Source organism: Leopardus geoffroyi, chromosome B1, assembly GCF_018350155.1.
Source record: "Leopardus geoffroyi isolate Oge1 chromosome B1, O.geoffroyi_Oge1_pat1.0, whole genome shotgun sequence".
NCBI lineage: Eukaryota > Metazoa > Chordata > Mammalia > Carnivora > Felidae > Leopardus > Leopardus geoffroyi.
The window spans coordinates 96,517,761-96,530,244 of record NC_059327.1 but is presented as its reverse complement, the minus strand read 5'-3'; the positions used below and the strand labels follow the sequence as shown (position 1 = coordinate 96,530,244).

At 34.7% G+C, this 12,484-nt stretch overlaps 1 protein-coding gene across 16 annotated transcripts in view; it reads left to right on the top strand.

Annotated features, from left to right (window-relative positions):
* The window catches only part of LARP1B (La ribonucleoprotein 1B), a 133,972-nt gene that overhangs the window by 79,073 nt on the left and 42,415 nt on the right, over positions 1-12,484 (top strand). For 15 of the 16 annotated variants that reach the window (XR_006709881.1, XR_006709880.1, XR_006709878.1 and 12 more), the window contains one exon: positions 11,470-11,593. The exons of the other annotated variant lie outside the window; for it this stretch is intronic. Coding sequence is in view for 12 of the 15 variants with exons in the window: in XM_045467890.1 (XP_045323846.1) it covers positions 11,470-11,593 (124 nt within the window). In the remaining 3 variants the exon portion in view is untranslated. The remainder of the gene's footprint in view (positions 1-11,469; positions 11,594-12,484) is intronic. 16 annotated transcript variants of the gene reach the window in all.

Below are 12,484 nucleotides of genomic sequence, written 5' to 3'. Positions count from 1 at the left end.
AAAAAAATTGTTTTTAAAAAACAACCAAAAAAGTATTCTTTATTAAAGAATGCCTAATGGAAGATAGGGTATTAAAAGATAATTTCCAAATTGAGAGAATATATTTTAGAATATATAAGACCTAAAATGCCTGTCCAGAGTGTGTCAGATTTCTTAAGACTCAATAGGCAAAGACAGAAAGCCCCATTTAAAAATGGCCAAAGACTTGGATGTGGTTTTTGGAAAAGTGGAAATCCAAATGGCTAATAGACAAATGAAAAACTTATTTCATTTTATTTAATAAAACCTAATTATTATTAATTAGGAAGATGTAAGTTAAAACACAATAAAAAGTGTTTTCATATTAACAATATTGTTTTATGTTCTCAGTGTTACTCTTCCTTTATCATTGATTTTTATTATCTATTATTTCTCCCTTAAACCACCCATCAGATACATATATGGTTTTAAGTACAGTCCCACATCATAATATGCATATGTAAATTTATCATGCATATAATAATGTTAGGATCATATTTATAAAATATTCAAACGTTTTGCTGAAGCACTTGAGTAAGTTTATGAAAATTCTAACTTGGTGGTTCTTTCTGTTCGTGGTCATCTTTCTTCTTAGAGGTTCATTTTTAAAAGAATTCAAATGGTGTTTATGGTTCTCAGCTTTATTTTTAAAACATAAAATCCCTTAATTGTAAAATTAGGTCCTTAAAGACTTGGTGTAACTATACTTGTTCGGACATTACTTTCCAGTGGTCAGGACATTGCTAAAGTGTATATATCCCGTTTCCTTATGTGATTTAGCATTTTAGAGTTTAATTACATTAGTACCTATGTTCATTGAGTAGAATAGCAGTTGCATTGCTGGCACATTACAGTTACTGTTATTGCTGCACAAGTATAAAACAAATTTCTAGAAGTTAAACGTTAGTGATGGTACTTTACTGAAATTGAAGATTGTTTGGGCAGGTGGGATGGGACTTGACTATGAAGTGTCTTTGAAAGCTATGTAGGAATTTAGAATAAGGAGCAGTTGCAATTCTTACAAAGTGGTGTGATCAAAAGATGATTTAATAAGGTTTAATCTAACAGAGGCAATAGCATAGGTCAGAGTAGGTCAGAAATTGAGTTTAAAACTCATTTCTAATAATCAAGGGTGAAATGAAATGCTGAGCCAAAGGGACTTTTTCTTTTCAACACACATTCATTAACAACTGATTATGTTCTAGCCTTTATGAGAATGAAAAAAAATGCCAAATTGGGCAAAGATATAAAAAAAATTTTTTTTAATGTTTATTTATTTTTGACAGAGACAGAGCATGAGCAGGGGAGGGGCAGAGAGAGAGGGAAACACAGAATCCGAAGCAGGCTCCAGGCTCTGTGCTGTTAGCACAGAGCCCAAAGCAGGGCTCGAACTCACAGACCGTGAGACCATGACCTGAGCTGAAGTCAGATGTTCAACCGACTGAGCCACCCAGGCGCCCCAAGGGCAGAGATTTTAAAGAAACGATTCATAGTACTGGTGTGATAGAAATAGAAACACTTAACAAATAAAAACTGGGAGGAAACAATATTGAGATCAGATTTGGAAATGTGTTGATGTCATGTTGTGTATTTATGTAAAATGTCTTTTATCCTCTCTCTAAATACTAGTGATGATAAGAAAGCCTCAGATGTAGATTTTAGTATTTAATATAGAAGGGAGAACTAAAACTGGGAAAATGATTGAACTTTTAAGGCATAGAAAAACAGAAGAGGAAAACAAAAGAGAAAAGAATGTCCACTAGTAGTTATTAGGAGAAAAAAAATAGATGTAGTTATGTATAGTTTTGCTTGAAGAAGCCAAGAAAGTAAATGGTTTCTGGGATCATGATCTACAAAGGGACATATTCTGTCTCAACTTTAATTTTTCTTTATGTTGGTTTCTTACTTTTTCTAAGGTCATATTCATCCTTAAAAACTTTACTTAAGTGTTCACCCCCTTCCAGCATTGAGATTGCAACTCATATTGATATAAATAGGAGGTGAGAAAGTTGAAGCACCAAGTGTTCTTTCTAGAAACTTGGCTGAGGAGAACCCTTCCCTTCCTGTTTCAACTCCCTCTCTCATTCTCACCAGTATGAATTATAGATAAATGTATACTTCTGAAATGTAAATGTCTGAAAGACATTTTATTAAAGTGTATTATTTTTTATAAATATTATAGACATGTTTCTGTATCAGTAATATATATAAATATGTATTTTATTCCCTCTAAGTCTTTTGTTTTGGCGTGTTTCAAACCTTTGGAAAAGTTGCAAGAATAATACAGTGAACACAAGTATACCCTTCACCTAGATTCAACAGTTGTTATTAACATCTTATCACAATCACTTTGTGTATCTATATAAACATTTATAGATGTATATATTTGCATTTTCTGAACCATTTGAGAGTTAGTTGTAGACATTATGCCACTTTACCATTAAATATATTATCCCGTATTTCCTAAAAACAAGTGCATTCTCCTATATAACCATAATTATCAAACACAGGAAGTTTAGCATTGATAGAATGTTATTATCTAATATACAGGGCGTATTTAGATTTCCCCAACTGTCTTAATGTCCTTTATAACTTCTTTTTACTTTATTTTTTTTGATAACCAGCTCTAACCAATGATTATACATTGCTTTTAGAATTTTATATTTTAATATTCTTTCATTTAGACAAGTTCTTCAGCCTTTTTTTTTTTTTTTTTCATGACACTGACATTTTTGCAGCATCTAGGTTAGTAATTTTGTAAAATGTCCTTCAGTTTAGGTTTGCCTGGTATTTCCATATGATTAGTTTCAGTTTAATTTTTTGGCAGAAATATTACCTAGGTGATATTATACATTCTTCACTACATTACCTCAGGAAACATAATGATGTCAGTTCTAGAATTGGTCATTTGGTTATCAAGATGTGTACCATTGTAAAGGTACCTTTTTCTGTTTGTAATTTGTAAGTGATCTCTGGAGTGACAGTTTGAAACTGTGTTCCCCAGCAGTCTTCACTCAATGTTTTAGCCTCCATTGATGATTTTTGCCTGAATTATTACTCTGGTGATTATATGATGGTAATTTTTCTCCATTCCCTTTATGTTAATTATTTAGCATTCTTCTGTAAAAAAAAGAACTTTCGGGGCGCCTGGGTGGCGCAGTCGGTTAAGTGTCCGACTTCAGCCAGGTCACGATCTCACGGTCCGTGAGTTCGAGCCCCGCGTCAGGCTCTGGGCTGATGGCTCAGAGCCTGAAGCCTGTTTCTGATTCTGTGTCTCCCTCTCTCTCTGCCCCTCCCCTGTTCATGCTCTGTCTCTCTCTGTCCCCAAAAAAATAAATAAACGTTGAAAAAAAAATTAAAAAAAAAGAACTTTCTTCTCCACTCCATTTTACTTACTTACTTATATATTTATAGTGTCAGTGTGGACTCTGGAATGGATGCCTTTTCATTCCTGTCATTATTCATTTTGTTGTTCAAAATGTCTCCAATCTGGTCAGATTGACTTCTCTCAAGATGACTCGTGTACCACTGATATATCCCCATCTCTTTAGCACTTTTCATACTTTATGACACAAGATGCTTTGCCCCTCTCTTTTTTCTTAGATGTCTATTTTTTTCACTACCTTAACCAGGTCTTCCTGGTTCTATTCTTGATCTCTTAATGACTTTGTTATCTTGTATTATCTTGTATGCAAGTGAGAGAATCTGGTCCCAGGTCTTTATCATTAATTGTATGCTAATGACTTTCCAGTGTCTTTGTGGGGATCTAGCAGTATATAACTAGTCTATTAGATTTTCCAGCTGTCTGTCTTCTTCCACAGGCATCTCATTTATATATATTCTGTCTCCGTTTTTTAAAAAAGGGACTTATCCCAAATTTGTTTCCTATATTTCCTGATTTTGGTTGGATGCCTCAGGACTCTATTAACTTCTAACTCCTAACATGCAGTTTGTCACTACATCCTATCTGTCCTTTCCTATTAATTTCTACTGTCTTACATTGGTTCTAGCCTGCATCATCTCTCCATGTGGTTTGTATACTTGGTTCTTGGCTCTAGTTTATTCTCTTTCTAGTTTTCCTCTTGTCAGAGTAGTCTTCCTCCTTCCTTTCTCCTTTCTTCCTTTACTTCCTAGCAAGTAAGGGAATTTACTATAAATCCAAGAAGCAGTGCTTGCTTACAGGCAAGTCTTTATATGAAACTTTAAACACTGACTTTGCATTTCTGTACTCCTATCTTTGGTGTACTTTTCCTCTATGTTAGCCTCATTTTCAGTCAGGCTTTCTCCATGAGGTTGCAATGATGGTACAGACAGTTTCAGGCTTACATGATTTTCAAAGTAAATGATCCCAAGGAAAAGAATGTATCCCTCAAATTTCTAAACTATACATTTGACCATTTCTGTATTTCTTCTTAATGCTATTCAGTGCTTCTCCCCTGCCCAAGATAAAATTCAAATTCCTTGGCAAATAATATTTAATGGTTTGGTTCCTATATACCTGTCAGTCTTCATTGTGACACTGCTTTCTGATTTAAAATTTATACTCCATTAATACCAAGTTGCATGTGTTCCTTCTGCCTAAAATATCTTTTCATATGGTTTGCTTGCCAAACTCTCTTTCATCCTTTAGCTTGCAAAACCTAGTTCAAATATTACTCCCTTGGGAAAAATCTTTGATAGCTTTTATTGTTATCGACTCCAGAAAAATGACTTTTCTACCTTTGTGCCTCATATGTGCCTATTTTTAACTCTTACACTGAAATGTAATAAATTTGTTTATAAATATTTCTTATCCCCTTTTTGAGCAAGGCAAGGTGTAAACTTGTAAAAAAAAACAAAAATTTAGTTGCAAATTGGGTAGTTCATGAGTCTTCCTGCTGAGAACTAGGGAAGTTGTTTTTTTTTTAAAAAAATCTTTGTGAAGGCACAGTAGAACTAACAGTGTAGAAAAGAATTGTGTGGTCAAAATCTGGAAGAAGGAAATCAAAAGAAGACTGCCATCAGGGTCTGCATTTCCCTAGAGTCATCTGTCAGTTCCAGAAGAAGCAACTGAGAAGCTGAAAAGAGATTAAACATACACACACACAACTCGTGGGACTAGGGTGACAACAATTGGAATTCAGAAACCAGAGGGGGACCTCCAGCAAACCTTTTAGGCTTTGGGAACTCTAAAGGGCTATTTTTCAGAAATTAGGGTGAACTGGAAAAGATCTGCTATCAGTAGGATCAGCTTCGAATAATTTTAATCTTTTATTGAGCCAGTATTCTGATGTGTCTAGCCATTTGACCGAAGCAAACAAATCCTTTCTGGAGGAAAATAGCATTCTAGACCTCAGATTTTTAATAATGTCTGCCTCTCAAAAAAAATCAGGCATATAAGAAGACAAGACAATGTGATAGAAAAAAAAAAAAGAAAAGAAACAACGAAAAATAGACCCATAAAGATTCAGATAACTATCAGACAGATCTTAAGTTAGCTATTGTTAATATTATTTAAAAAAACCCAAAGATGGAGAATTTAAGCAGAGAACTAGAAACTTTAAAAAAAGAACCAAGTAGAGGGGTGCCTGAGTGGCTCAGTTTAGCATCCGACTTTCTGCTCAGGTCATGATCTCGCAGTTGGTGAGTTCCAGCCCCACGTCACGCTCTGCTGACAGCTCAGAACCTGGAGCCTGCTTTGGATTTTGTGTCTCACTGTCTCTCTGTCCCTCCCCCACTGCCCCCACCTGAAATATTTTAAAAAAAGAGAAAAAAAAAAGAACCAAATAGACATTCCAGTAATGAAGAATATAATAACTGAGTGTAGTGAATTGGCTTAGCAGTAGAGGTAAACTCAGAATTACTAAAGTAGAAGATAGATCAAAAGACTCCAGAGTGAAGTCTCGAACAAAAAGATGGAAAATACAGAAAAGAGTATAAAAGACATAGGAGATACAGTCAAAAGGTCTAACATATACTCTATTGGCTTCTCAGAGGAGAGAAGAGAAAGCAGAAATAATAATTGAAGAGATTATGGTTGACAGTTTATCAAAACTAATGAGGGATAATTTAAGAAGTCCTAAGAACTCAACAAAGAATATAAATTTAAAGAAAACCACATGAAGGCCATCATTGTAAAACTGCTGAAAACAAAAGCCAGAGAAAAAAGATTACTTAAAATGCTACAGTTTTTAAAAAATAAGACTTAGAACTAACTACTCAGCAGAAGTAACGGAATCCAGGAGATAATGGGATGATATAATCACAATACTAAAAGGGACTAATGTTCAGGAATAAAGGTAAATCATTGAATTGTACACTTAAAATAAGTACATTTTGTGGTATATGAACTATATCTCAGTGAATCTCTTTAAAAATGAAGGTAGCATGGGGCACCTAGGTGGCTCAGTCGGTAAAGCATCTGACTTCGGCTCAGGTCATGATCTCATGGTTCATGAGTTCAATCCCCATGTTAGGCTCTGTGCTGACAGCTCAGAGCCTGGAGCCTGCTTGGGATTCTGTGTCTCCCTCTCTCTCTGCCCCTACCCTGCTCATGCTCTGTCTCTCTCAAAAATTAAAAAAAATAAAAAAACATTAAAAGAATGAAAAAAAAATGAAGGTAACATAATTTCAGACACATCAAAACCAAGAGAGTTTATTTTCAGCAGATCTGCTTTAAAGAAAATATTAAATGGAGTTTTTTAGGCATAGGAGATATAGTCAAAAGATTTTGAAAATGATTCTAGAAAGAAGCTTGAAGATGCACAAAAGAATGAAGAGCAATAATACGTTTGTGGATTTAAATAGATATTGACACTAAACAAAGCTGGTGTAAGTCTAAGTGGATTTTTATGGCAAAAAGATGTATTAGGGGCACCTGGGTGGCTCGGTTGGGTGACTGGCTCTTGATTTCTGCCCAGGTCATAATCTTACCGTTTGTGGGGTCACTATTGGCATGGAGCCTGCTTAAGATTCTCTCTCCCTCTCTCTTTCTTTCTCTCTCTCTCTTTTAATGTTTATTTTTGAGAGAGAGAGGGAGACAGAGTGTGAGTGGGGATGGGGAAGAGAGAGAGGGAGACACAGAATCCAAAGCAGGCTCCAGGCTCTGACCTGTTAGCACAGAGCCTGATGCGGGGCTCAAACCCACGAACTGTGAGATCATGACCTGAGCTGAAATCGGATGCTTAACCTACTGAGCCACCCAGGCACCCCATCTCCCTCTCGCTTCTGCCCCTCCCCAGCTCATGCTCTCTTTCTCTCTCAAAACAAATAAACCTAAAAAAAATAATCCAATATAAAAAGGGTCATAACTATGAATAGTTTAGTTGTCCCAGAAAATACAATAGTTCTAAGTTTGTATGCACCTAATAACATAGCATCAAAATACATAAGACAAAAATTGACAGGTACAAAAAGATAAATTTATAATCACAGTGGGAGATTTTGCAACACCTTTCTTATCAAGAAAGGTGCAAGATGTAGCAAGATAAAAAAATATCAGGTTGTAGAAAATGCAAACAGTGCAGTTAACAAACTGCTTAATTGACATAAGTGAAATACTGCAGCAACATCTGTAGAATACACGTTTTTTTCAAGTGCACATGGACCTTGTACCATACACAAAGAATCAATTCTAGATATATTACAATTCTAAATATGAAAGGCAAAATAATAAAATTTCTAGAAGATAAGATACTATATGGTATTTAAGTAGGGAAAGATTTCTGTGTATGTGCTTTGCTATTTGTTTTTATTCCCTCATGCTTCCCAAACTTTTTAACAATAGGATATGTTAATTTCATAATCAAATGAAAAATTATAAAGGTAAGATATATAACATCTTTAAAAAGGGGAAAGATTTCTTAAACAGGAAATTACAAAAGGAAATAACTTACAAAATATACTACATTAAAAAGAACTTTTTTTCACCAGAAGATACCATAAAAGAGTGAAAAGGCAAGTTCCTCTTTCCACAGAGTGAAAGAAAACATTTACAACATTTTATAAAGAGCTCTTAAAAATCAATAAATGAAAGAAATATATAGAAAAATGAGTAATAGAATTGAATAGCCACCTCACAAAAGAGGCTATCCAAATAAAGTATATTAAGGGTTTTTAGCATTATAGTAATTAGATAGATGCAAATTAAGACCACAATGAGATTACACATAGATTTAGCAGAGTGACTACATATTTAAAGTTTTTGAATTTTTGTTTTGAGATACAGATTTATAGGAAGTTGGAAAAATAGTACAGAGAGGTCTAGTGTACTGGACCAGTTCTCTCCAAAATTTATATCTTACATAATTTAAGAACAACGTTAAAACCAGGAAATTGACATTTCTTACAAATGTGTGTGTATAGTGTTATGTCATTTTATCATGTGTAGACTCATGTGACTACTATCACATTCATGACAACTATTTTATCACCACACAAATCTCCCTTGTGCTATTAGACTCGTGTTCATGTGCCTCCACTCCACTATTCCTAACCCCTAGTAACCACTAATCTGTTCTTCATCTCTATAATTTTGTCATTTTGAGAATTGTCTATAAATAGAATCATAGAGCATGTGACTTTTTGAGATTGATTTAAAAAAAATTTTTTTTTAAGTTTATTTATTTTTGAAGGGGAGAGAGAGCATGAGCCGGGGAAGAGCAGAGAGAGAGAGATACACAGAATCCAAAGCAGGCTCCAGGCTCTGAGCTGTCAGCAGAGCCCGACACGGGGCTCGAACTCACTAACTGCAAGATCATGACCTGAGCGGAAGTCAGATGCTTAGCTGACTCAGCCACTCAGGTGCCCCTGAGATTGATATTTTCTAATCATAATGCCCTTGAGGTCCATCCAAGTTGTTGTGTATACCCATAATTGGGTCCTTTTTTAGAATGGCTACATATTTTTAAACTGACAATATCAAGTGTTTGATGAGGCTATAGAGCAATAGGAGGGTCAATATACCGCTAGTGTAATGTAAATAGGTACAACCACTGTGAAAAAGTATTTGGCATTTTCTACTAAAGTTGAAGCATACCACCTTATTCAACAATTCCAGTCATAGTAAACATTCAATAAAACATGTGTCTCTGTCACCAAAAGAAGTGTTTTGTAAAAACATATTTTTAGTAACATTATTTGTAATGGCTATAATCTGTAAAGGAACTGAATGCTCATCAACAGTAAAATTGATTTTTTTTTAATTTTATTTATTTTGAGAGGGAGAAAGTGTGAGTTGGGGAGGGGCAGAGAGAGAGGAAGAGAATCCCAAACAGTCTCTATACTATCAGTGTGGAACCCCATGGGGGGATTGAACCCACGAACCATGAGATCATGACCCGAGCTGAAGTTGGACGCATAACCAACTGAGCCACCCAGGTGCCCCAGTAGAATGGATTTTTTAAAATTATGGTGTGATCGTATGATAGAATACCACAGAGCAGGGATAGGCAAATTTTTTGTGTGAAGAGCTATATAGAAAATATTTTAGTCTTTATGGGTTATACGTTGTGCCAACTACCACTTAACTTTGCAGTTGTAGCAATGAAGCAGACATGCAATATGTAAGCAAATGGGTGTGGTTGTGTTCCAAAGAAACTTAACAAAAACAGATATGGCCTTTGGGGGCTGTAGTTTGTTGACCTCTGCTGTAGAGTTACAAACTATAAATGAATCTCATAAACATAACTTTATGTAAAAGAAACCATACATTATAATTCCATTTTTATAAAGTTCAAAAACAGGCAAAATGAATCTATAGTACTGAAATCAGCATATTGCTTGTCTTTAGGGAGAGGAAGAGGGTAGTTATAGGAAGGGGTATGAAAGTTACTTCTAGGATGCTAGCAATATCTTTACCTGAATGGTGGTTACACAGGTCTGTTCACTCTTGATTACTCATTTAGATGTATACTTATGATTTATGCACTTCTCTAGTGTGTGTATGTATAAATGTATGTGTGATGCTTTAATAAATTAGTGTAAAAAATTAAAAGCAGAAACATACTGCTTGTGTTCCCATCAGGATAGAACTATATTATTCATCTCTGGCATATGATAATCATAACAGTAAATGTTCTCTTTTAAGTAGTAAGCTCTGTAGCAAGATGGGGACAGTGAGGAATAATGACTGAATTAGCTTGAAGAGCTTATTGAAGACTTTTTGGAAAGCAGTATTGGTATAAGGGCAAAAGCTGAGGCAATCCTTTAAAGCATTTTCATGAAAACAAGATCCTAGTTTAAAAGACTAGCAGGATCTAATGAGTGGTGTGAACTGACAACTATTCATGTTTGAAGGCAAAAGGGAAAGATTGGTTAGCTATTAAGAGCAAGGTACTATGACTATTTTGTAATGATGATATTTAGTTTGGTCCATCTGACAGTTTTATGTTCTTTACCTGCTAAAACCCTCTTTGGATCTTGTTGAGTGATGTAGATGTGATAAAGGGTTTAATTGGAGGAAACTTACAAAACGTAGTAGAGTGCAAGCAGTCTCTCAAACTCTTTTTTTATTTTACAGCTTAGACCAGGCATGAATGGTCTTCATGTACCATGGCCAAATGACCTTACTGGCCTCCACTGGCCTCCACTCCATCCTCTCTCTATATATAGGGCAGGGCTGAGAACATCTAAGTGACTATGTAACCGTTATTAGAAAGGGGGAAGCTTCAGGAGCCCAAGGGTCAGGGATAGCCTGTTCTTCCTTTGACAAAGCTCAAAAAACTTTGAGCCTCCTTGCTGCTAACCTTATAAGTGGGGTTTGGAAATGAACCTCCAGGGCCATCTATCTATCTTTCATCATGTGTTTCCCATTACCAGAAAAGGAAATGAAAACTTCTTGGCCTGGTATAAAAGGTCTTCTAGTAGCCTGTTCCCATTTCCATATTAGGCCTTTTTGTCGCTGATTCTACACAAATTTTCTCAGTAACTGAATTATTTTCTAATAAATGACTGCTTATTCCAAGTTCTTTGCTCACATTACCTGCTTTAGAATGCTTTACCCCTTCTCTAAATTCTCATTCTTTCCCCATCTTTTCTGTGATACTTCTCTGATGATCTCAATTCTTACACCAAATATTATCATTTTTCATATGCTGCTAATATTACTAGTTTTTATGTGTACATGTCTTTCTTTCCATCTAACTTGTAAATTCCTTAAGGGTAGGGAACATAGATTACTTGTAATCTCTTTAATACCCTAGCAGTCTTGTGTATAAATGCTCAACAAATAATGAATGATTAGAGTGTATGCTCTTACAATGTATTTTAATTATAAAATATTCAGAATATTTTTGGGTTCTCTGTGCCTCTTAGATTCTGAATATTGTTATTAAGTATAATGCTAGATTCTTTATTAGAACATCTTTTTTATTCTGTTGTAGTTAAACTCATTTTTTGAGGTTGGTATCAATTATTGTTTGTTGGCTACTCTATTAGCCAGTTTAGTAATTAGATTCCTCCATTCTACTTCAGCAAGAAGTTGAGAACTTTAAGAAGCTAAATCTCATTAGTAAAGAGCAGTTTGAAAACCTAACACCTGAACTTCCTTTTGAGCCAAACCAAGAAGTTCCTGTAGCACCTTCACAGTCCAGGCAAGGTATGTAAATCTGCTTTTGTGTGTAATAGTTTCTGAATAGTATTAAAGCAATTCTAATTTGTTACAAAAGTTTTCCTTTTTTTTTTTAATCTGTGGAAAAAATGTAGGTATTTCATAAAAGACTAGAATTTTAAAACTCAACTTTTGTTTATCCTTTGATGAATTTCAAAAGATTTTCGAGACTTGAAAGTACACATCATAAATTTGGTAAGACAGCCTTGTAGTAAATGGACAAAGTTGGAATCCCACCTTACTCTTAGTGAACAGGCAGATAATTGCAAGGGTGATCTAGGAATCATCTATTATACCAGTTCCTGCTCAAACTCAGACACTGAAAAGCGGGCAGAATTGGTTTGTTCTTTTTGTGTCTCATTTGGTTTGAGATTATTGGGAATGTTTCTCTTTTAGAAATAAAACTTTTCACTGACTCTCTAATTCCTTAAAATATACTAACATCATTCTTTTGTCCTAAAGCCTTAGCTTAGTGTGACCATATAAATACATTTGGGAGATACATAAATTGAATCTGGCATTTTTAGGCAAGTTTAAGTGATTTTGTTATAGTCTTTCATGAAGGCAGGTTAAAGAAAAACTTTTGAGAAGTTTCAAATATATGCCAAAATAGAACAAATTGTATAATGTAATGAAACCTCCATGTACCCATTTGCTACTTAATTTCAAATCTAATTTCGTTTCATCTCAGCTCCACTCATCCTCTTTACTTGCACTGGATTATTTTGAAGGAAACTTCTAATAATTATTCATATTTTTTTCATTCCTACATATTTATGTATGTGTCCTTAAAAAGAACTCTCTTTTAACACATAAATAGCATATTCCATTATCATCTAAAATTGACATTAATTCCTTAATATCAAATATCCATATTTC